A 24,162-nucleotide genomic window follows, 5' to 3' on the forward strand; every position below is an offset into this window, starting at 1 on the left:
CATGCTACCTCCCTGAATAAAACTCCCTTGGGAACTTCCTTTCAAGACTTCCAAGAAAGGCTCATGTCATTTTCTTTCTTTCTTTCTTTTTCTTTCTTTCTTTCTTTCTTTCTTTCTTTCTTTCTTTCTTTCTTTCTTTCTTTCTTTCTCTTTCTTTCTTTCTTTCTTTCTTCTCTTTCTTTCTTCTTTCTTCTCTTTCTTTCTTTCTTTCTTTCTTTCTTTTTTTTAAAGATTTTATTTATTTACTTGATAGACAGACATCACAAGTAGGCAGAGAGGCAGGCAGGGAGAGAGGGGGAGGCAGGCTCCCTGCTGAGCAGAGAGCTGAATGCGGGGCTCAATCCCAGGACCCTGGGACCATAACCTGAGCTGAAGGCAGAGGCTTTAAACCCACTGAGCCACCCAGGTTCCCCATGTCATTTTCTTTCTGCTCCAGCACCAGACTCTGGGAGAGTAACCTGTGGAATAATGTGGGAAATGGCAGCTACAGGAAGAAAAGAAGAAAAAAACTTTTAGCAGAAACTGAGGTGTCTTGTTCTATCCTCTAACTTCTCACTTTCTTATCTACAAAGCAGTCAGCATCCATACCCATTCTCATATCCTGCTTTCCCCTTCAAATAAAGTTCTCTTTTCCCTTTTGAAGCCAATCTTGTACTGAGGCCGTCTCCCCTCCTCTTAGCCTTTGATCCACCGCCACTCTCTTTACTTTACTTCCTGTCCCTGTTTGTTCCCATCCCTAGGCTTATAAACACCTTCTTATCTTTTCCATTTTAACCCAACATTTCAATTAACTTTCCTAGTGTTGTCTGTACTTCCTCATTCTCACCTGGCTTATCCCTTCATTTATGTCACCCTAGGTCCTCATGAGTATTTTAAGAATCCTTTAAAATTATACTCATATAGGGGCGCCTGGGTAGCTCGGTCTGTTGAGTAGCCAACTCCTGGTTTCGGCTCAGGTCATGATCTTGAGGTCATGGGATCCTGCCCCACATTGAGTTCTTCGCTCAGTACAGTCTGGTTCAGATCCTCTCTCCCTCTCCCTCCAGCTCAGACACACACACACACACACACACACTCACTCACTCTCTCTCTCTCTCTCAAATAAATAAAATCTTTTTAAAAAATGAATAAAATTAAATTAAACTCATATGCGTATAGAAAAACACATAAACATGTACAATGCAAAGAATGATCACATAGTGAACACATCTGTGTATCTGCCACTAGGTCAAGCCTTAGGACATTCCCAGAACCCCAGAAGCCCTATGGTGTTCTTCCAATCATTCCTTCCTCCTTCCTTCATAAATCTACCATCATCCTGGCTTCTCATACCATGAATTTGTTTTGCTTGTTTTTTTTTTTTTTTTAAAAACATTTTTTTTTAAGATTTTATTTATTTGATAGAGAGAGAGCATGTGGGAGCACAGGCAGAGTGTCAGGCAGAGGCAGAGGGAGAAGCAGGCTCCCTGCCGAGCAAGGAGCCCGATGTGGGACTCGATCCCAGGACCCTGGGATCATGACCTGAGCCGAAGGCAGCTGCTTAACCAACTGAGCCACCCAGGCGTCCCTTGTTTTGCTTGTTTTTAACTTCATGTAGATGGAACCTTACATTATGTGCTGTTCTGTGTCTGGTCCTCTGGCTCAACATCACGTGTGTGTGATGTAACCATGTTGCGGGCAGCAGGGGTTTTACTTACATTTTCACTGCTATATAGTACTCCATTGTAAGACAATTCCACAGTCCATCCATTTCACTGTTTAGGGACATTCGAGATTATTTCCAATTTGAGGCTATTTCAGATCAGATTTCTATGAACATCCATGCATGCCTTTTTAGTGTGAACGTGCCCGTATTTCTTCCTCTGTTTTTAAAGGAAGGAAGTAGTTTGGTTAGCACCACTGTAAAATAGCTTGGGAAAATTAAGGCACAATAATATTCAACCAACTGGACCAGTTGATCATGAACAATCACAATACTTACACAGAGAAGCATAGGATACCAGGGAAGCCAAGAGAAGATACTTAGGGAAGAGATGTGTCCTTGCACGAGGGTGTAATATACAGAGAAGAGGGAACAGAAACTGACCATGTAATTAAGTACAAAATTGCATAGGCCCAGAGTACAGACAACTTTTAGAACCTCCTGGCAAAGACTAGACAGTTTAATACCAGGGCTGGATTCTCCACTCCTGCTCACCCACCCTGTCTGTGACAGAAGAGGTACCTGGAGGCCATTCATGGGAGAAGGAAAGGAGCTGTAAGTCTGAGGGTCATTTCTATAGATCCCAGACATATTTCTGGCTATGTCTTCTGTCCTTTGCCTCCCACACTAAAACTGAGACTAAAACCTCTGTGACGGAGACACCTCAGATGGACTTTGCATACATCCTACCCTTCCCACCCTACAGAGGCCCATCTGGGAGGGAGAAAGGAGCCGGCAGATGGCCCACAAGCCAGTGGGGCTTATCAGATGCACATTTTCATGTCTGACCACTAAAGCCTGGAGTCTCTGTGTGTTTGGAAGCCAATGAATATAGGAAGGGTGGAGGAGGAACTGAAAGGCTGTATGGGATTTGGGATTAGACCCCGAGTGCAGACAGCTGCAACTGACATCATCATTATCATCCATCATCATCATGGTCACCACCACCACCATCATCATCCCTTACATTCCTATCACAGAAAAGTCTACAAAGAACTTTCTGTTCCTCAGCTTTCACATCTCTGTGGGGGCCGCAGGGCAGGAATTACGCCCACTTTGGTGATTTGCCAGAGAACGCTCTGGAGGGAAGGCAGGGTCAGAACTGGCGAAGCGCTTCTCCTGTCCCTCCTTGGGAGCCCAAAGGGCAGCCGTTGGCTCGATGGCTCGCTGCTTCTTACGGAAGTGAAACAGGGAAAAGAGGGAAGGACGCGTGCCCTGCGGGTCCAAGGACACAGAATGCAAAAGATCTGGAAATGGCCAGAGGCTCAAGCGGCTGCGGGGTGGGGAGAGATGAAAGGTGGAAGCGTGTGCTGACTCCGAGAATTCTGTGCGTTTTAAGTCCGGAGCCACCTGGAGGAGGCACGGGTGCCCAGAGGGGTGCCCAGTGGGCACTGCCAGCCCTTCCGCGGAGGTAGGGCGCGACCGCGTCGCACCCGTGCGTTTGGGGACTGCGGGCTCCGGCAAGTCGAACTTCCCGGGGTGCCCCACGGAGGGTGGGAGCGCTGTGGCGCCGCCCCCTCGCGGACGCGCGTCGAGCGCCCTCTGTCACCCACGCCACCCCGCCGGGGGGCCGAGGGCAGAGCCGGCCCGCCCAGGTGCGCCGGGGGTTGGCCCGCAGTCCGGAAGGTGCGCCGCCTTGTCCTGGGCCTGTGCCCTCGGCCTCCCCCCGCGTGAAAGCGAAAGTGCCGGGCCCGCTAAGGGCGAGCTTTGGGGGCGGGGCCGGCGCGGACCCGGGACCGGCGCCGGGCACTCGCCGGGCCATGGACGGGCTCGGCCGCCGGCTCCGAGCCAGCCTGAGACTGAAGCGCGGCCGCGGGGGTTAGTGCCGGGCCGGGGCGCGGGGGCGGCACGGACGTCGGAGGCCCGGCCACTAGGCTGGCGGGGCTGGGGGCGGGGGGAGCTCGGCGCGGGGAGGGCGGCTCCGCCGGCAGTCCGAGGGCCACTAGGAGCGCAGGCTTGGCGCCAGGTGGGCGGGAGGGGGGACGCAGGTGCAGGGGACGGGGCCAGGTGGCCGCGGGGTCGGAGGTCTGAAGAGCGGCCGGGCCCTTGGGGGCGAGGGGGAGGTGGCGGGTCAAAGGAAGCATTTGTGGGGCCCCGGGCCACGTGTCTTTCCAAACCAGGAAGCTTGTGGTGCAACCGCAGTGTGCTCGAGGCGCCCTCCGGGAGCCCCCGCCTCAGTCCTGCCCCGCCCCGCCACTGGGCTCGACTGGAACTCCGCTCCCCGACGTGACCACCCCCACCTGCGGGTGGCGGCGGGGCCGGGGAGAGCGTGGGCCCCAGCAGACCGGGGACAGACGTGCTTTGCTGCTGCCTTAGAGTGTGTTAACCAGACAGGGCACACCTCCCGTGGCTCCTGACACCCGCCACCACCCCCCGTCGGCCCCCCCTCCAGGTGAGGGGAAAATAATTACAGGGTTGTGGGGTTTCAATTAGAAGTCACTCTTCGATCCCTTTCTTCTTAGCAGGGGCACTGGGCTTTGCCAGAACTCCATTAGTTGTTCATTCATGTTTATCATTCATTCAACAAACATACATTTCGATTTGCTAGTAGCCAGCCTCGTGGCTGGGCAGCAGTAACCCTTAGATACTTGCCCAGAGGTCCCACCGACTGAGGAGAAAGTAGCCAACTAGAGAGTAAATTGGGGCCATTCCAAGCTGTCTAACATTGGCAGTCAAAAAGTTGAGTGAGACCCCTTCCTACTCCAGGCCTGGGAAATGGGGAGATCTGGGAATGAGATCAGTGCCCCTTCTACCATCACTTCTGCACCCCCCCACCACCACCCCACCCCCACAGACCTTGCTGTTCACCCTAAACACAGGCTTCCCTTATCTGGTTCTTTCAAGGCAAAGAGGTCAGAGACCAGAGTGGGGACAGGGTCCAGACTACATTAGAACAGAGTTCATCCACTCTGGCAGCCCTAGTGTCCTCTTTTCTCTGGAGACTTACTGGCCTGGTCTTTACTGGGCTCCCTTAACTCTCAGAAATCCATGTGAATGGAAGAGTTCTGCTTTTTGCAGCCAAGAAGAGATATTCCAGTTGTTTCCACTCACTCCAGCCCCCAAACTGGGCTGATGATTGCAGCTGAAGCAGCTACCTGGGCATGGGAGTAGCTGTGAGACGAGCAGGCTGTATTACCTGTTCTGAGGTCAGCCACCTGTCAGGCCAGGAGAGTGTGCCCTTTTCATCTTCCATACCATCCTCCACCTTTCTAAGGAGTTCCCCGTCTTCTTTTGCCCTTTTGTCCTCAGGGCAATTGTGTGATAAGAGGTTGTGTGTGTGTGTGTGTGTGTGTGTACATGCATGTGTAAGTCATCCTGGTGGGAAGACGTGGCAGTGGGGGTGGTCCTGAGTTGGGAGCTGCTGAGCTAGAAAAGGAAGAGCCAGCTTTCTAAATCAAAGTTCCAGAAAGTTCCCTCACCTATATTCTAGCTGGTTCTGTAACTTTACTCGGGTGCCTGTGGGAGGAGTTTCTTGGTGCAGGAACAAGTGTAACCAGACTCCTGACTTCCCTGGAAAGGGTGGCTCCCTCCTCCACTGAAAAACTCAGGATAGTAATTTCATTCCAGGGCCCTGGGGATTAAATGAGATGGCCTATATTAATAGGGTAGAGTGTTTTCTTTTCTGCTTTTCTCTTGTGTTGATAAACCTCTTTGAAAGGAAGAAAAAAGCAATCATTTTCTGGATATCTTGGGTTGCAGCCCAAAAGTCTAATAACTTCTTTTGTTTGATTTTGTGAGTTTTGCTGTTCTCCAGGCTCTCCTGATAATACAGGAGGAAATGGGCTGAAAATGCAACCCAAAGGGTTTAGGGAAAGGAATAATTTCCTGAGGTTCTGGAACGATCAGTGAAAAGATTTGGGTTCTCAAAGACTTTTGCAAACAGGAGGCGCCCCACATTGGTGGGATGTTTGGTGTGTACTGCATCCAGAAGGTGGGAGCATAGACACGGAACTCTCATAATTCTTACTCCAAACAGACTCTGTTAATAGTCCCTAAATAGCCCCTGAATTATTCTGTGCCTCAGTTTCCTCATCTGTATCAGGACAATACTTGTTCCTCAGACAGGTGGTGAGGATTGTGAACAAGTCTGCACGTTTTGAGTAAGACGTAGCGACAATTCTGAGTGTTCTGGGTCATTGTCCTCACCATTACAGCTTTTGTGACATCCTTATTTACTGTGATTGGGGTTCTCCCCAGGAGTCATGTCTTGATCCCCGAGTATTGGCTCTTACTAGTCCCACAAAAGCCTGGTCTGGAGCTCTTAAGAACAAGGCAGCCATCTCCCCATATTCCAGCAACCCACTTTCTGCCAGAAGTCTGCTAATTCTTTGCTGACGCACAGACACGTCCACCAAACCCTTTTGCCTCCTGGCTCTTAGGCCACAAATTTACTCATTCGGAAGTTTATGTGAGACTCCCAGGTGACTTAGTGCTATTTTTCTCTTTTCCCCAGCCTCCAGACACAGCGTCGAGATACCACTAGAGCTCAAGGGGCCAGCTGCTCTGCTCTTAGCTTGGGCAGAACTATTGACCTGACCCCACAGGGAAAAAAGACTGAGCAGGACTGGGGGTGGGGCCAGGATCACCTCATAGCTTTCCACTGTCACGGAGTGAGCCTCCGGCTGCTGATGGCAACTAGTCCCCTACTGTGGGCCACGGGGGGAATGTCCTGACTCAGTGCTTCCTATCTGGGAGGAGGGATTCTTTGCTGGAGCCCTGGAGTGCGTCCCGTGAGAGAAGTGAGTCTTAGGATATATTGCAGGGGGACGCCTGGGGGACTCAGAGGGTTAAGCATCTGCCTTCAGCTCAGGGCATGATCCCAGGGTCCTGAGATGGAGTCCTTCAGTGGGGAGCCTGCTTCTCCTTCTCCCTCTGCCATTCCCCCTGATTGTGCTCTCTGTCAAATAAATAAAATCTTAAAAAAAAAAAAGAAAAAGAAAAAGAAAAAGATATATCATAGGTGGTAAGAGATGCACCATTGTAGATCATCCTGACATACCAGGAACTCACCGGCTCAGAGATGGATTTGCTCTCTTTTTTACGTCCGGGAGAGGAGGGCTTTAAGGTTTGGATCGATTTCCACAACTCTCTTGCTAGAAAAAATTTTCCATGTAGGGAATTAATGAGCTGAGTCTATTTATCTTAATCAGGGGAGGCAGTGGCATGCTGGCTGTGGGGAAGGTTTGGTACCGTGCGCTTGCTTGCAGTCCTGAAGTTCTGGAAGCTTCCATGTGCAGCAGGGAGGCCTCGCAGGGTTTTTTGGCCATAGTGAATCAAGTTGAGATGTGAAAGGTCAGGAATCAAAGTTACGGGAATACAAAAATCCCCGTCCTGGGGCTGGTGAGGTTCCGGTGCCCAGTCTGCCGCTGCTGTGCATTCCTCACTGTCCCGAGGTTGTCCATAAACCCACGGCACAGTCCTCAGCACAGGATTCAAAGCCCTTAGCCCAGAAACAGCTGGGCCTTAGAGGTGTTTGCTCATGACCTTTTTTCTTGCCACACCCCGGGGCTCTTGGGAGGAGCCGAGGTCAGAGCGGCAGTGCCAGGATGCTGCCTCTGTCAACGCGGGCGTTCAGCTGCCTTCCTGGGTCCCGTCATATCCTTCTTGCTCAATCATTGGGTGCTCAGCATGGAAGCCGCTCTCCCCTCCCTGGAAGGTAGAGCCTGGCGTGGCTTCATGGAGTTGTGGCTGGAGACGGAAGCGGCAGCCACTCCTTAGACTTTCTGTAGCCAGCCTGTGTCCGAGGAAGGGGAGACGCTCCACGCCCCCCACAGGCTGGAGGAGATGGAAGAACAAGTGGTAGGCGGGATGCTCAGGCTCTTCCACAGCCGGCTGCCTCGACTCCGAGCAGGTCTGGACTGGACTGCCCACTTCCTGTTTTCTAGGGTGACCCTCTCCCACGGGGCTGTTTCCTCCTTGAAATGCTTCTTCCTTCTCTTCCACATAGAGTTGCTATAGCCTGACCTCCACTTGGTCCCCCGTGTGCGTAGGCCAGGATGCTTCCCCTATTAGATTGCAGAGCCGGTCATGCCAGCCATGGGGGCCAGTGTGGCCACAGACACATGGCCCTGGGACCTGCTCTGATTCAGGTCCATCTCTACCCAGTCTTTCCTGCTTCGGGTCTTGCCCTGGGCGCCTTTGAATGGGCCCAGTCTCTGCTTCCAGAGTGGCTCCCCAGTACATTTCCTTGGCTTCCAAATCAGCGGTTTCTGTTCTCCTCTTGGCTCCCTGTGCTTTCAGAAATCTCCCAGGGCAGGCATGAAAACCATCCGGGTGGCTCTCCCTGTGCTCCGGGCGCTAAGTCACTGGGCAGGCTCCCAGGATCTCGGCGTCAGCGTGGCGGCCTTGAGGGGCGACGCTGTCTGGAGCCACACAGACCCCTTGGGGCACGGGCCACTGAAATACCAAGTGGGCCTTGGTGTCTTGGTTTCAGGATCTCTTCAGGATAATCCAAGGGACCCTGTAAAGGAGCCAGAAAGGCCCCAGGAGCACTGTCTGCCCGCCTTCGCTGGAGGGCAACACTTCTTTGAATACCTCCTCGTGGTTTCCCTCAAAAAAAAGAGTTCGGGGCCTGACTATGAGCCCACCATCACCTACCAGTTTCCCAAGGTAAGGATGGAAGGAGGGAGGCAGGGTGAGACAGGATTTGGGTGTTTGAGAGGCGGTGCGGGGAGGGATGCCCTCTTCCCCACTCCACCCTGCCAGGGCTTGAGTCTGGAGCCGCCCTGTGCTCGGTGCTCCCATTTCCTTCTGGCCCAGCCACGTTTCCTGTTATCACCCACAGAATCTAGGTCTGGCTTCTTTGTGAGGAACTGACCTGGGCTCCCTGGCAGAGAAACGAGGCTGGTTCTTCTGCCCCCTTTGGGGGCCCTCCTCATTCTTCCAAATTCTGTCCTCAGCCACCTTTCTCTGTAGAGAGGCCTGCCTTCTGCCAGACCTCCTGGCCGGTGTCCCCTCTCTGGGGTGGGTGGGAAGGAGAGGGTGGGGCCAGCTCTCCGCTGGTGGGTAGGCTCAGTCTGTGGCTGCAGCCCAAATGCCAGGCTCCTTCTAGTCTGCTCTGGGGGTAGGGTCAAGGGTGGGGATGGGGCGTCCTTCTTGTGTACCCCGACGGTTCGACAGCTGAACGGGTCACTACTCTGCTCTGCTGTGGTAGCTCTCCCACGTGGCCCTCCTAGGAGGCCAGGAAGCCTCTGGGCCTTTCTGTGTTCAGTGAAGCCCTGGCTCCCTTCCTGCCTATGTGGGTCCTTAGGGTTCTGATGTCTAACTTGGGCTCATGTAGATTTGGCCTAGGAGGGGCTGTTTCAGCCTTGGGGTGCATCCAGTGCCAGAATGAAGTTTCTGTGGGGAGGGATGGTTAGAGGCACACTCTGAGCCACCATGCCAGCAGGAAGGCTTATCCTCAAATTGTGGCCTAGAGCCACAAAAGAAGCCTGCCAACCGTGAGGCCCTCTCTGCCGGCCGGCCATGACCTCCACAATTCCCTGGTCTCTTGCTCTTCCTTCTAGAGGGAGAACCTGCTTCGGGGACAACAGGAAGAGGAGGAGCGGCTACTCGGGGCCATCCCCTTGTTCTGCTTCCCAGATGGCAATGAGTGGGCCTCACTCACGGAGTATCCCAGGTAACTGCCCAGGCCTAGGACCGAGGAATCTGGGACAGGGGGAGAAGAGACAGATGTGAACTCCCTGGGCCCTGTGGCTCCCTCCCTCGCTGTATACGCCAGTTTCTCACCAGCTTCCCTCCTGAAGGGGAAGGACTGGCGTCGACTTACTTATAAACATTTTGCCTGGAGTCCCCCAGGGCCAACGACCTGGGCCAACCACATTGACCCGTCAGTCACCTGTGTCCAGAGAAGGGCAAGAATGTCTCACCTGTCCTGGGAATGACGGTTGCCATGGTTGACTACTTCTGGCCAAAGCTGGACTTTATGGAAGGCCTTTGGCTTCTGAGAAGGTGGTGTGGCGAAGTCCCCCTCACCATCAGCCTGGGATTTGGCTGCCTAAGTTTGGATTTTGCCTCAAAATATTTGAGTCGAATGACTTCGGATAAGAACGACCTTCTCAGCCTCAACGCCTTTGTCCTTAAAGTGGGGATAGCAATTGAATCCACCTCAACGGGTTGTTTTGGGAATGAAATGAGGGGGCATGTTTAGAGCTAGCTACCGATAAGCACTTAATAAATTACTGATGTGATTATTACTCTCATGATTCATCAGCAGCTTCCGCTGCCCTCCTGACCCCGCTCAGCATCTGTCTGAGGCCAACCGCCTTCCTCTCTTAGGATCTGGTGAGTAAATGCAAACCACGTGTCTTCTCTTCCTCAGGGAGACCTTCTCCTTCGTCCTGACCAACGTGGATGGGAGCAGGAAGATCGGCTACTGCAGGCGCCTCTTGGTCTGTGCCGCTCAGAACTGCCCCTCCTCTCTGCAGCCCACTGCGCTCCACAGCTGGGCTTGCTCGAGCTTCAGCTGCAAAAGCCACGGCTCCCTGGCATTGGTGGTTGCCTGGAGAACCCGGTCCAGCCCCTGCTGCCACGTTAGCGCCTTTTGTACCCCTGCAGTACAGGGACGCAGGCCCCTCCTTGCCAACCCAGGGGACCTTTGCTGGCCTGGCTGTGGTCTCTGCTGTCCCCAGGCTTCCAACAGCTCGTCTTGTGAGAGGTTCCCACCAGATCCTCCCTCTAGCCTCCGTACCCAGGCCTAGCTGCCTTGGCCCCTGGAGCCTCCTGGAGCAGGGACTGGAATTCAGTGATTCTTGGGTCTCCAGAGGCTTCTCCAAGTCACCTGTACAGTGCTGTTGCCTCTAGTCTGTCCCTCATCTCCACAGCACGCTTGCTCCCTCTCTCTGCAGACCCCAGATGGTGCTGGCACTGATGGCGGCAGTGTTTGGCCCCTTCCAAGCCATCTGCTTTTGACTTTGGGGGCTGCTCTGGCCTCCCTGCTGCCCACGCCTTATACAGAACCTCTGCCCCGCCACGCCTTTCTCCCTCTGACCCCACTTACCCCTCTGAGTCCCGCAGTCCCCACCTCTGGCCTTGTGCTCCATCATCCCCAGTAAGGAGAAGCCCTGGGGAAGGCGATGGCCCTGAGGGAGCCTCTCTGTCCCTCTCCAGCCCACCGGCCGTGGCCCTCGCCTCCCCAAGGTGTACTGCATCGTCAGCTGCATTGGCTGCTTCGGCCTGTTCTCCAAGGTACAGGTGCAGCGGGATTCCCTGGGGCCTGCTGGGCCTGTTCAGCTCCTGGGTCTGCCTGGCTGCCTGACCTGTCTGTGCTCCCTGGGCCCCAAGCAGAGCTCTGCTCTCAGCACTGGTGGGCAAACCAAGGCAGAGAGGAGCTTGGGCTCGACTTGATTTTGGAGAAAAGTGGGCACTGAACCCAGGGGACTGTCTCCCCTGCCCTGCAGAGAGCCCAGGCCCTGCCTCGGGTCAGGGAAGAAAGCAGCTGGAGTGGGACAGCAGGGAGAGCCCCAGGTTAGGAGGCAGGAGTTTCCTGTTCCTCATCTGGCATCCCAGTGTAACATCCCTCACTTCCCTGACTCGTGGTCTGGCGTGAGACTCGAAGTGATAGGAGAAATGCGGAACACTGAGCAAATATGAAGACAATCACTATACAGAGTCATAACATGCTTTTCCGAGACTCCCTCTGACTCCTTCAAGGGCAGAGGTCTCTAGGGCTTCTCCTGCCGGAGTAACTGGAGTGCCAAGACACCTGAGTAGGTCCTTAGAAGGGACAGGGCGTGTCTTGGTGGCCACAAAAGAGCTTCAGTGTGCTTTATCTCCAGCAGGCCCTTGGGAGGATGAGGGTGGGACACTGTCGGCCTTTGCTTGCTGGAGTGTTCCTCCGCACAGGATTCTAAGGGATGGAGTCTGCCCAGGTTTCCAGGCTCCCACTGCATCCAGCTTGACTGGACATGGTGCCATCGTGGATGATGGCTTACCCTGGGAGGACTCCTGGGGGGAAGGCAGTTTACATGGGGCGCTAGGAGGAATGGGGACCGTTGAAGAGGATAAGAGGAAGAAGGCGGCAGGTCTCTTGCAGCAGATCAACAGCAGCCTAGATTCTGCCAGGGAGGAGAGGGGAGCAGTTGGTGGAGGGGCCCGGAAGGTCCTCAAGGATTGGCTGGACCAGGGCAGGGGTGGGGTTGGTGGGGTAGTGGAGGGGGGGAGGCCTCTGCCACCTCCCAGGGGCTGCCTTTGAGCCTTGCCTCCCGAGGTCCCGTGCCTTGCAGATCCTGGATGAGGTGGAGAAGAGGGACCAGATCTCTGTTGCGGTGATTTACCCCTTCATGCAGGGCCTCCGAGAGGCGGCCTTCCCTGCTCCTGGGAAGACGGTCACTCTCAAGAGCTTCATCCCTGACTCGGGCACGGAGGTGGGTTACTGAGGGTGTGAGCCCCTCCCTGGCTGGAGAGGGCAGCCTCTGGGGGGTGCCGCTCTTTTAGTCCTGCCGTCCACCCAGTTAGCACAGACAGACTGGGGACAGCCAGGCAGGGACAGAGGCCCGACGGGACTTGTTGACAGAGCTGAAAATCAAACCCATGGTTTTGGATCCTCCCAAGCACCTCCTTACTGTTCAAGTCACCAAGATTTGTATTTATAGCGACACATGTAAGCTGAGTTTCCTGGTGCTAGAATGGATGCTGCCCGCAGCCCCCAAATTGCCACTTGTCCCCATTCCCCCCTATCTTCCCGTGTGTGTCCAGTGTCTCTATCTGATGGCCTCCATCTGTCTTCTTGTCATCCATCCCCATCCCTGCGTCCCCACCCATGCCTCATGGCGATGCTACCCTTGCAGGCACTAAGCACTGAGGCCGCAAGTAGGACATTGTTGTAAGCATCCCAGGCCTGACCCTGGGGACTGTGGAAGATCGGTGTGTCCCTCTGAACTTTGGCTCCCCCACATAAAAGTAAGGGGCGAGGCTTTTCCCTTTCTCCAAAAATAAGCATAGAATGCTTGCCATGCTCCAAGCTGTACTATTTTCTGGATGGAAAGTGGTGAGTACAATGAATGCGAGTCCTGACCTCCTGGAGCTGAAAGTCTAGTGGGGGAGACAGGTGTTAAATGTTAAACACACAAATGAAATACAGAATTTTTAAAGGTGTGACAGTGATGAAAGGGAAGAAACGGGATGCTGCCTGGGTACATGATGGGAAACACACATCGAATTAGGGGGGCCTCTGAGACAGAGGGAGGGGGAGACAAGAAGAGTGACCCAGGGGGGCCTAAGCTGGGAAGGCCCTCAAGCAGAAATTGTGTGCAATGGAGGGGGGCTCACAGCCTGTGGGCCAGGCTGGGGATGGGTCAGCATAGCCCTGAGCTTGAGGGAAAGGAGGGGAGGGGCAGGATCCGATGTAGGCAGGTGGGGAGAAAGGAGCAGAGGCTGGTGGAGACCCAGAACTCAGGACCTTGCAATTGTTCAGCGTGGTGATGCCTCCTCTCTCCAATTCCCCTGCAGTTCATCTCTCTGACTCGGCCCCTGGACTCCCACCTAGAACACGTGGATTTTAGTTCTCTGCTGAAGTGTCTCAGTGTTGAGCAGATCCTTCAGATCTTTGCATCTGCAGTGTTGGAGAGAAGAATCATCTTTCTGGCAGAAGGTCTCAGGTGGGTCCAGCTGCCGAGCAGCTCTCCTGGGCTGCCTGGCATCCCTGGGTTCAGGGGACAGGCCGGAGGGCTCTCTGAGGGAATCAGGCTGTAGGACCTGTGGGCTCACCCTCCTGCCTCCAGGTCTGATTTTGTACTAAGCCTTGTAGAGAAACACCTGTTGCAATTCCCCTGCTTCTGCCTCCAAACTTGATTGCTTCCTGCGCCTGAAGAAAGTTCCAGATTTATCTCTGAACAGGGCCTAAAGTATTCCTGGGACAGCTGAGGCAGAGACCAGTCAGAGCAGGTGCAGATGTGATGGCTTAGGGAGGGGGGGAGGGCACAGGACAGGGTGAGAAGGCTTATATTGGTATGGAGGTCAAGCCCGTCATCCTTAAGGGCAAACACATCTCATCCATCCATTATTCACTCATTCAACAAACATTTATTATGTGTCAACTGTCTGCCAGATGCCAAACTTCAGGGAGATGCAGACAAACTAGACCTGGTCTTTGACCTTAGGGTATGTAGTATTCTATAGTGGTTGAAAGCAGAGGTGTTGAAATCAGCAGAACAGGGTTCCAATCCAATATATTCTTCTACCTTAGCTATGTGCTTCCCCTTAGGTCAGTTTCTTCACTTCTTGAAGTCATGATCACATCCGTAAAATCAAGATCACAATTGTACCTTCCTCATAAGGCTGTGTTGAGGGTTAAATGAAATAGGGCACACATCAGGTACCTACCACTCTAGCAGGCACACACATACTGGTAAGAGCTAGCTGGGATTTTTTTTGGGGGGGGGGTTCTTTATTTTTACTTATTTCATGTATTTTTATTTTTAATTACTTTCTATTAAGTATAGTTGACATCCAGTGTTATATTAATTTCAGGTGTATAGCATATTGATTCAACAATTCTATACATTGGGGCACCTGGGTGGCTCAGTGGGTTGGGCCTCTGCCTTTGGTTCAGGTCATGATCTCAGGGTCCTGGGATCCAGCCCTGCATTGGGTTCTCTGCTCAGTGGGGAGCCTGCTTCCCTTCTGCCCCCACCTGCCTCTCTGCCTACGTGTGATCCCTCTATCAAATAAATAAATTAAATCTTTTAAAAAAAGCAATTCTAGGGGCGTCTGGGTGGCTCAGTGGGTTAAGCCTCTGCCTTCGGCTCAGGTCATGATCCCAGAGTCCTGGGATCAAGCCCCACATCCGGCTCTCTGCTCAGCAGGGAGCCTGCTTCCTCCTCTCTCTCTGCCTGCCTCTCTGCTTACTTGTGATTTCTCTCTGTCAAATAAATAAATAAAATCTTAAAAAAAAAAAAAGCAATTCTAGACGTTATGCAATGCTTACCAAGATAAGTGTAGTCAGCACCTGTCACGATACAATATTATTATAATATTATTGACTCTATTTCCCATGCTATACTTTTCATCTCCATGACTTCTTTGTTTCATAACTAGAAGTCTGTATCTCTTAATGCCCATCACGTATTTTGCCTGTCCTTGTTTACACCTCCTTTCTGGCAACCATCAGTCTGTTCCCTGTATGTATGAGTCGGTTTCTCCTTTTGTTTGTCTTGTTTTGTTTTTTAAATTCCACATAGAAGTGAAATCACATGGCATTTGTCTTTCTCTGTCTGACTTATTTCACTTGGCGTGATATCCTGGAGGTCCATCCATGTCGGTATGAATGGCAAGATCTCATTATTTCACATAATGTATAATAGTCACTGTATGTACCTCTTCTTTATCCATTCATCAGTCAGTCGCACTTTGGTTGTTATCGTATTTTGGCTATTGTGAATAGTGCTGTCATGAACATAGGTGTACATATAGCTTTTCCAAGTAGTGTTTTTGTTTTCTTCAGGTAAACACCCAGCAGGATTACTGGGTTGTATGGTATTTCAATTTGTAATTTTTTTGAGGAACCTCCATACTGTTTTCCATAGTGGCTGCACCAGTTTGCATTCCCACCAACAGTGCATAAGGGTTCCTTTCCTCCACATCCTCGCCAACACTTGTTATTTCTTGTCTTTTTGAGACTAGCCATTCTGACTGGAGTGAAGTGATATCTCATTGTGGTTTTAATTTGCATTTCCCTGACAATCTGTGGTGTGGGTCATCTTTTCGTGTTAGGCCGTCTGCATGTCTTCTTTAGAAAAATGTCTACTTAGGTCCTCTGCCCATTTTTTTTCTGGAACTTAGGATTACTACACGAACACTTTTTATTTTTATTTTATTTTATTTTATTTTATTTTATTTTTCAGTGTTCCAAGATTTGTTGTTTATGCACCACACCCAGTGCTCCATGCAATACGTGACCTCCTTAATACCCACCACCAGCCTCACCCAACCCCCAGCCCGCCTCCCCCACCAAACCCTCAGTTTGTTTCTCAGAGTCCACAGCCGCTCCTGGTTCATCTCCCCCTCCGATTTCCCGCAAATTCACTTTTCCTTTCCTTCTCCTAATGTCCTCCATATTATTCCGTATGCTCCACAAATAAGTGAAACCATATGATAATTGACTCTCTCTGCTTGACTTATTTCACTCAGCATAATCTCTTCCAGTCCTGTCCATGTTGATACAAAAGTAGGGTATTCATCCTTTCTGATGGAGGCATAATATTCCATTGTATATATGGACCACATCTTCTTTATCCATTCGTCTGTTGAAGGGCATCTTGTTCTTTCCACAGTTTGGCGACTGTGGCCATTGCTGCTATGAACATTGGGGTGCATAAGGCCCTTCTTTTCACTACATCTGTATCTTTGGGGTAAATACCCAGTAGTGCAATTGCAGGGTCATAGGGTAGCTCTATTTTTAATTTCTTAAGGAATCTCCACACTGTACTCTGCCCATTACTTAATCACCTGATGGTGATGATTCTTGATGCTGAGTGGTAGGAGTTCATACATTGTGGATATGAACCCTTTATCAGATTAGATCATTTACACATGTTCTCCCATTCAGTAGGCTGCCTTTTCATTTTATTGACGGTTTCCTTTGCTGTGCAAAAGCTAGCTGATACCCTTAATATTAAGTTCTCTGTTGACTATATCTCTGGGCATAGTCAAAGAAGGATACTGTCATGTCTTGGTCTCTGCCTCTTAGGGGCTTCAAGTGTGAGAAACCTTGGGAGACATGGACAGAATGGTGGAGAAAATTGCATGAAAAGAGTGGGAGGCTGACCTTCTGTGGCTGTGTGGGAAGGAGAAAGCCAATGGGATTGGGCTGACATCCCTGGTTCTATGTTTTAGTGAAGAAGAAGAAAAGGATGTTAGGGACTCAAAAGTTAGGCCAGAGGGTCAGGTGGATATCATGGGCAACTGTGAAGAGGAAAGGAAGTCTGGGCAGGGAGTAAGGGCTGTGGGTTGAACCTTTTGCAAAATCAGTGATAACCAAAAAGGCACTAATTGTGAGCCAAATCCTTAAGGGAAGTGGTGTAATCTATTGCTCTGGAAACAGTGCTTCCACTTTCAACCCTGTAGAAAAATGAGAAGGTTCTGTTGTGGCTAGAGCTGGGGTTCCTGCCTTTCCCCTGAGATGAGTGTTCAAGAAGTGAAGGTGATTCCAGGTGCCAGCTGATCTGGATCCAGGCCCAAGCTGGCAGGATTTGCCTCTCGGGTGCTCACTTTCTCCAGGGAGATCCTGAGACTCCCCAGTTCCTTCCCATACTGCATTTGTCAGGGCCCCGAACCCAGGCAGGGAGGGGACTTCCAGGCAGCCTCAGCCTTGGCTGGACCCTCAGAAACCCAATCTTTCTAACTCAGGAAGTATGAGCTCCATACCAAGAACTGAAACAGGGTTTCGGCATCCGTATTTTTATTGGCCTTGGTTTGAGGCTTGTTTGGAGGAACTAAGAGCCATGAAGAGGCTGTGGAGAGGACAGAGAGCGAGGCTGGGTGTGTGTGCTGGAGGGCGGGGTGAGGAGTCCGCCTGAGCCACCACTGAGGCCGTAATCACACAGGGAATGCTTTACTGGAAGGGTGGAGGGCTCACCTCTCTGGGACTTTCCGACTGGCAGTCGCGGGGCAAAGGTTCCTGGAATCTAGGAATTTCCCAGACTAGCTCAGGCATCGACCTGTTCACTTGAAATAACCTCGAGGGGCCACAGGGAGCTGTGAGACCTAAAGGCTGGGGGTGAGGGTGGAGAGCCGCGAGGAGGAAATGGGGCTTGGCCTCTCTGCTCTGCTCCACTGTTTACATGTTTGTCTCCTTAACTACGCTGTGAGTTTGTCAAGCCGGGTCAGTGCCTTGGACTTCCTGGTATCCACATCCTTAGCGCCAGGCGAGCCTATAGATGGGCTCACCCAGTGATCTGCCCGAGTGAAGGCATTTCCTCTTTCCTCCTCTTTGGGGCCACTAGTTTTGTGCGGGGGGTGAGAGAGAAGACTAACGGGGAAAAGAAAGATCAGAGAGAGAGAAGCCCTGTCTTTGATGAGAGGAGCCTCAGCCTCTCCTGGTTTCCGTCCCTCCCCTCCCAGCTACACAGCAACATGCACAGCTCCCAGACTCGCTTCTATGGTCCGTGGGGAAGGGGCTGTGGGCTCTGCTCAGGGGTGGAGGCTCAGGGAGGCCTCTGTGACTCGTGTTCTCTGTGCCCTGTCCCTAGCACCCTGTCTCAGTGCATCCATGCTGCTGCCGCGCTACTCTACCCCTTCAGCTGGGCACACACCTACATCCCCGTTGTCCCTGAGAGACTCCTGGACACTGTGTGCTGCCCCACCCCCTTCATGGTCGGAGTCCAAATGCGCTTCCAGCAGCAGGTCATGGAGAGCCCCATGGAAGAGGTATGGTGTGGGAAGGAGGGGGCGTAACTCGGAGCCAGGACCGCTGGAGTCGGACCTGGGCTCTCTGCGGCTAAGGGCGGTGTCACTCGGAGCAAGTTGCTTCACCTCTTTAAGCCTGAGCTGCTTATCTGAGAAATGGGGACAGTGGTTTTCAAGTGCCAGCTAGGGATTGGAGGGAAAGAACCTATGGAAAGCTCATAGCCTGGAGCCTAGCATAATTGATGCTCAGTAAGTGGCTGCTTCCTCCTGCTGAACGATTTCCTTTTGGGTGTAAGGGGCAGTTCATGCAGGGGTCATCCAGCTGTCCTAGGTCAGTTAGTGCCAAAGGGCAGGCTCTGGGCTGTCCCGTCTCTCATCTGAATGGACAGACACAGCTGGTCTATACAACACACAGCCCATTAGAATTCATTCGCATTCCTTGCAAGTGAGCTAATGTAGCCCTCCTACAAACTATGAGTCTTGAAAAATGCAGATTTATGTAGCAAGAGTTATCTTTTTTAAATTTTAATTTTAATTTATTTTAGAAGGGGTGTGTGTGCACGCAAGTGGTGGTGGGGCAGGGGATGCACAGAGGGAGAGGGAGAGAATCTTAAGTGGAGTGTGTAGCCCCATGTGGGGCTTGATCTCATGAACCTGAGCATGATCTGAGCTGAAATCAAGTCAGATGCTTAACAGGCTGCACCACCCAGGTAACCCAGGTTATCTTTCTGACTACCTCAGAGTTCACTCAGCCAAGGAGAGTATAGGTCCAGATCCCACTTGATTTTGTCATCTTATTTCTTTTTTTTTTAATTTTTTTTTAATTTTTATTCATTTGACAGAGAGAGAGAGAGAGAGAGAGATCACAGGTAGGCAGAGAGGCAGGCAGAGAGAGAGGGAAGCAGGCTCCCCGCTGAGCAGAGAGCCCGATGCGGGGCTCGATCCCAGGACCCTGAGATCATGACCTGAGCCGAAGGCAGAGGCTTAACCCACTGAGCCACCCAGGTGCCCCTGTCATCTTATTTCTTTGCAATGCCCCAGACACACCAGAAGTGTCGGTTGTGAAAATGGGCATTGGTAGCATAAAGCTATCTCCAGTGTTGGAAAGACAACTCAAAACGTGCACTCTGGTTTGAGTTGTCAGTAGTCACTTTCCGAAGATCAACTTACTATACTCTCAAGCTACGAGGATTCCTTAGGTCTGTCTGCATTGGCTAACCTGTGCGAAGGGCTGACTAAAGGAAGAGGTGGGATCTCGTCTTAAGCTACTGAAGAGGCAGGAACCAGACCTGGTGGGAGGACTCCTTCCACTTCCATATGAAATAAGGAAGGTCCAGAGAACTCAGTTGACATATTCTAGGCCCCACAGGCAATGAAGGAACCTAGCATCCCAGGCAGAACCAAAGCCCTTATTACACAAAGTGTTGCTGGGAAGTAAAGAAGCAGGCTGTTTGCCTTCCTGCTTCCTTGGCCTTCCCAGCCCTCCTCAGAAGTGCTGAGTAGACGGGCCCTTTGAGGGAGTCTTTGCCACGTGACTAACTGGGTCAGAGTATCAGCCCCATGTTTGGCAATGACTTAAAATGTCCCAACCCTAGGAATTATGAAACTTGCTGACGATGCAGTTCTAGCTCCTCCCCCAACAGCCAGGCAGGAAGACACCCCAAGGCCAGCCAGACTGCAGCTCCTGCTATCCAAGAGCCTTGGCCCATTTTAGTCCTCAGCAGTCACTCTGAAATGGGCAGGGGATGAGGAACGGGGGAGGGCCAGGGCCCACTGTGGCTGTGGGGGGATTCTCTGCCCACCAAAGCTCTGGAAGGGATTACTCGACAGACAGTAATACGGCAAATACTAGAAAGATTTGGGGGAACTTCACAAAAGAATTCTTCATGCACATTCTTAGCTCCCTGAAATGAACAGCCTTCCCTGATTAAAGAAAGGCATCCGAGCCTGTGTATTCAAGTGGTCTCAGGCCTGAACTAGTTCAGCTTTTCTCCCCTGATGATGAATGATTACGCTGCCTGCGCTCTCTTTTGGCACACTTTCCAGTTGCTCTTTTCCTTTATTTGGAAGAAGGGAGCATAGAAGGAGCGTTCACCGTACTGACAAGACCAGAGTCTAAAGGAAAAGACAGGCCCAGCAGGCATTTAAATGGCCAGCCCAGGCTTTGGGGGATCCTGGTAAACTGCGGAGCACAGACCTTGCCTAAGGGAGGCAGCTGCCCTCTGTTCCATCCGAACGCCGTCCTTTAGAAACGTCGTCGACCAAACAGCGTTAGAGCCACTGACTTTTTAGAAGCACCCAAAGCGAACTTGATGTGGAATTTTCCAATTTAAATATTGGAAACCAACTCCGATTATTTAAAAGTACTCTGAGGCTCCGAGAAATAGATCAGCAGGTTGGAATCTAACCAGCAGGATGCCAATTTATAGTGTCAGGTCTAGACGGAGGGCCCCTCGGCAGTGATGAACTAAAAGGCCAGCCCTGTGTTTGCCTTTCGCACAGCCTGCAGACACATGGTCTCCTCACTGCCTTTCCTTCCCTGTTCCTGTTGCCCTTGGCACATTTCTTTCTCTTCCTATTTCCTGCGGGAAGGCCCAAAGATCCCAGGGAGTTTTTAAAGTTGGACTCCCAGGCAATTGTACATCAAGTTGTTGCAAGCATTAAAAAAAAAACCCCAAAAATCAAAAGGTGTCCGGTGCTGGCCGAAATCTGACCAAGACGGCAGGGAGCTGAAGGCGTGGGGAGGACAGGGATGCGGTAGAACAGCTCCATCTACGCTTGGAAACCGGTTCTACTATTTGTAGGACCTTGGGTGACTTCTTTACCTCATCTGCAAAATGGGGATAGTTCCCTCCACAGGACTGTGGGGAGGATTGAACGAGAGAAAATGTGCAAAGCCTATCATGTGTGCCATGTGCTAACCGTGCCATATATAGAAGCCATTCCTGGGATCAGTGTTTCATTAAGGGAGTGACTGGCTGTGGTTTCCCCAGTTGTATTCCCTCCTACCGTAGCACTCCTCCTCCCTGTTCCTACACCCTCCTACCTTTTCCCAGGAAGGCAACTGGGGGTTTCCAAGGATGGTGAGAAAGGAGGGTATCAGGCAGGAAGGGAGAATTGCTGATCTTGTTGCCACCTGGGCTGACAGGTGCAGCCACAGGCAAAAATGCAGATGCTAAGTGCTCCTGGGGTCTCTGATGGGAAGAGAGAAAGCCATTCGTTCTGTGTTTATTTCAGGTCCTGTTGGTGAATCTTTGTGAAGGAACCTTCTTAATGTCGGTAAGTGTCTGGGCTCCGGCATCCTGCAGGCCCACCCCCAACTCCATCGCTCTAGTCCCTTCCGTGCTCCACCTACTCGCACAAACTTGAAATGCTTTTCCTGGGGGAGAACCCATGCTAACAAGACCTCTCTTGAGGAGTGCTTGGCAAAGACGGCTCCACTACCAGGCAATTGGTTTTGGTGCTTCTAGATAGGGATGTAAACCCTGTGCCACAGGGATGCAGGGGAGACTTGCTAATGTTTATAGTCTGATGGAAAGGCAAGAAGCAGCTTCTGTTGTTTCTCACCCATGTGGCCAACTTGGGGGTGGAGTTGGGGTGTAAGTTTCATGCCCCCCTCAGGCTTGTACAAACACTGCACCTCCTCCCAGTCTGCTTGACTTCTGAGCTCTTCTCTCCTAGGTTGGTGACGAAAAAGAGATCCTTCCACCTAAGCTTCAGGATGACATTTTGGACTCCCTTGGTCAGACGACCAATGAGCCGTGGAGTAAGTCCTGGGTCCCCCTTATTTTGGGTTTCTCCACAGAACCTGAGGGCGGGATTCCCAACCATCCCAGCCAGAACAAAAATGGACTCACTCAGCAGTCCTGGACTGGTCCCAGAGGCCTAGATTCTAGGGCAAGTATGAGTGTGAGATTTTATTCTTCCCAAGCAATGGCAGAGAACCTGTACCCAATCTCCCATTTTAATCAGTAATCATGAGCCTGACCCCAGCTGCCTCCCCGGGGAACTTTCGGCCTGCCTTGGAAGCCACCCTGGAGGCAGGAGTGGGTGGTTCTTCTGAGACGGCCTCTGTGTGTCCTGCAGCTTCAGAACAGCTCAATGAGCATGTTTCGGGCCCGTTTGTGCAGTTCTTTGTCAAGACGGTGGGACACTATGCTTCCTACATCAAGCGGGAGGCAAACGGGCAAGGCCACTTCCAAGAACGGGCCTTCTATAAGGCTCTGAACTCCAAGGCCAACCGCCGATTTGTGAAGAAGTTTGTGAAGACACAGCTCTTCTCCCTTTTCATCCAGGAAGCGGAGAAGAGCCGGACTCCTCCTGCAGGTATATGGTGACAGGTCCCTATCATTCAAAGCCCAGGGAGGGTCTAGGTCAGGTGTGGCCCTGGCTCTGGGGGCCTACAGGATAAGAGTCTTGTCGGTGGGGTTGGACTGAAATAAACTAAAGCCTCAGAAAATGCGTCTGGGATGCCATTTTGTGGAAGTTGCTCTTTGTTTTAATCTGGAGCCAACTGCTATTAATTATTCTATTTGAAAAAAAAAAATCCTATTTGTAGCCCCAGTGTTGGGCCAAACTGAATACCCAGCTCTCCAGGGGCCCATGAGGACATGGGGATCCTGACAGGAATGTAGGTGCAGCAGGGGAGCACGGGGAGCAGAGAGGTTATTTCGGATTCTTACTCCTGAATTTATCATCATCCACGTGGCCAGACGACATGCCTCTAACACCTGTATCTGAACCTGCAGGCTACTTCCAACGGAAGATACTTGAATATGAGGAACAGAAGAAACACAAGAAATCAAGGGAAAAGACTGTGAAATAAGAGCTGTGGTCAACAGGAGGGACTGGACTCACAGGCCAGTTTTGGACTTTGGCGCCTGCCAGCACGGTGGGACTGGTGAAGCGCGTCGCCTCTAGAATCCACAGCCTTCTTCTGAGTCCTGGTAACCAGGTCTTGCTTTGAGCTGGCGTCTTGGGTTTGGGATCCCTGGAATCAGTTTCTCTGGACTCTGGAAGGCTCCAAGCTCTGTGCTCACAGGGCTGGGCTCCAAGGGGCATGTCCTGCATGGGAGACGCAGAGCAGCAGACGGTAGTAGCACAGGCGTTGGGGAGCCTCCGAAGTTGCTGTGACGGTCCTCTTCCAGGAACCACTATTACTAAACCCTCAACACGGAGAGCAGTTGTGGCCCAAAGGCTCAGTCTCTCCACATAAAAAAGAAGTCTTTTGGGCATGTGAAGCTAAGAATAAAGATGAATATCTCCTTGTTGTTTACGTGTTATCTTTGGCTTCCCCTCTGGGGGTGTGGAGAACCAGGAGTATGAGGCTGCAGATATGAGAGTCAACTGGACTGGGAGTGGGGGACCTAGGCATAGTGGCCCAGAACTCTGGGGATGTGTGTGGAGTGGGCGAACTAGGGGGTCAGCAGCTGAGCTTCTAATAGGAAGGTGGGGGACACTGGTAGAAATAGCTACAGCACTGGGACGGGGCAACAGTTCTTTGTTCCAGTCAGGTGTGCCTTCCAGAACCTGGGAGGAAAGGCTGCTGGCCAGGGAAGCATCTGTGGTCTAGGGCAACTTAAGGGTAAGACATTTCAGCTTCCAGAAGCCAGGGAAGAGCTCTACGCTGCCTCCATAGATAGGTCTGTCTGCCCATCACTTCCGGTTTGGAGCCTTCAGTTGTAGACATCCAGCTTCCTACCTGGTTATTTTGAGAAGCCTGGTTCAACTCCTCAGCTGAAGGTAGAGGGATTGTTTCTCTGCCATTTTTCTCCTTCCAGAGAAGAGTATTATAATCTTAAGAGTCCAAGGGAGTTTAGTGGTCACCTCAACCATCTTCCCTCCATACTTTTTCCTTTTTTTAAGATTTTATTTGAGAGAGCAAGTGAGCATGGCAGGGAGTGGGACAAGCAGATTTGGCACTGAACACAGAGCCTGATGTGGGGCTCAATCCCATGACTCTGAAGATCATGACATGAGCTGAAATCAAGAGTCAATGGCTTAACTGAATGAGCCACCCAGGTGCCCTTCCCTCTATACTTCTAATGACAGCTTCTGTTTCAATACCGTGAGGGATGGGAAACTTTTAGAAACCTCTTGTCTTTCAGAACTTTCAT

General features: G+C 51.7%; 1 protein-coding gene and 1 long non-coding RNA gene across 4 annotated transcripts; one reads left to right on the top strand and one right to left on the bottom strand.

Moving 5' to 3' along the window:
* Nucleotides 1-347: 347 nt before the first annotated feature.
* Nucleotides 348-2,410, bottom strand: LOC125098325 (uncharacterized). The gene is made up of 3 exons (XR_007126799.1): nt 2,225-2,410; nt 1,698-1,862; nt 348-484 (listed from the first exon to the last, which is right to left on the bottom strand). It is a non-coding gene; the product is annotated as an uncharacterized LOC125098325 (long non-coding RNA).
* An 855-nt stretch (nt 2,411-3,265) lies between these two features.
* On the top strand, nt 3,266-23,316 carry DENND2D (DENN domain containing 2D). 3 transcript variants are annotated; one of them, XM_047727028.1, is made up of 12 exons: nt 3,266-3,520; nt 8,136-8,311; nt 9,208-9,320; nt 10,023-10,092; nt 10,811-10,888; nt 11,926-12,066; nt 13,151-13,299; nt 17,890-18,067; nt 21,284-21,325; nt 21,728-21,812; nt 22,133-22,372; nt 22,795-23,316. In XM_047727028.1, exons 1-12 carry the CDS (start codon nt 3,463-3,465, stop codon nt 22,869-22,871), a joined length of 1,407 nt encoding a protein of 468 aa, XP_047582984.1. In that variant the 5' UTR covers nt 3,266-3,462; the 3' UTR covers nt 22,872-23,316. The 3 variants fall into 3 exon arrangements, with proteins under 3 accessions (XP_047582984.1, XP_047582983.1, XP_047582985.1); XM_047727027.1 differs by lacking the exon at nt 3,266-3,520 and adding an exon at nt 7,304-7,553; XM_047727029.1 differs by lacking the exons at nt 3,266-3,520; nt 10,811-10,888 and adding an exon at nt 7,304-7,553.
* Nucleotides 23,317-24,162: the final 846 nt, after the last annotated feature.

The sequence above is a fragment of the Lutra lutra genome, chromosome 4 (assembly GCF_902655055.1).
Source record: "Lutra lutra chromosome 4, mLutLut1.2, whole genome shotgun sequence".
In the NCBI taxonomy this organism is placed as follows: Eukaryota; Metazoa; Chordata; class Mammalia; order Carnivora; family Mustelidae; genus Lutra; species Lutra lutra.

Coding starts and splice junctions, on each gene's coding strand:
- DENND2D (XM_047727027.1), top strand. CDS start 7,487: ATGGAAGAACAAGTGGTAGGCGGGATGCTCAGGCTCTTCCACAGCCGG. Junction 8,312..9,207: donor TCACCTACCAGTTTCCCAAG/GTAAGGATGGAA, acceptor TCTTCCTTCTAG/AGGGAGAACCTGCTTCGGGG. Junction 21,813..22,132: donor GACGACCAATGAGCCGTGGA/GTAAGTCCTGGG, acceptor TGTGTCCTGCAG/CTTCAGAACAGCTCAATGAG.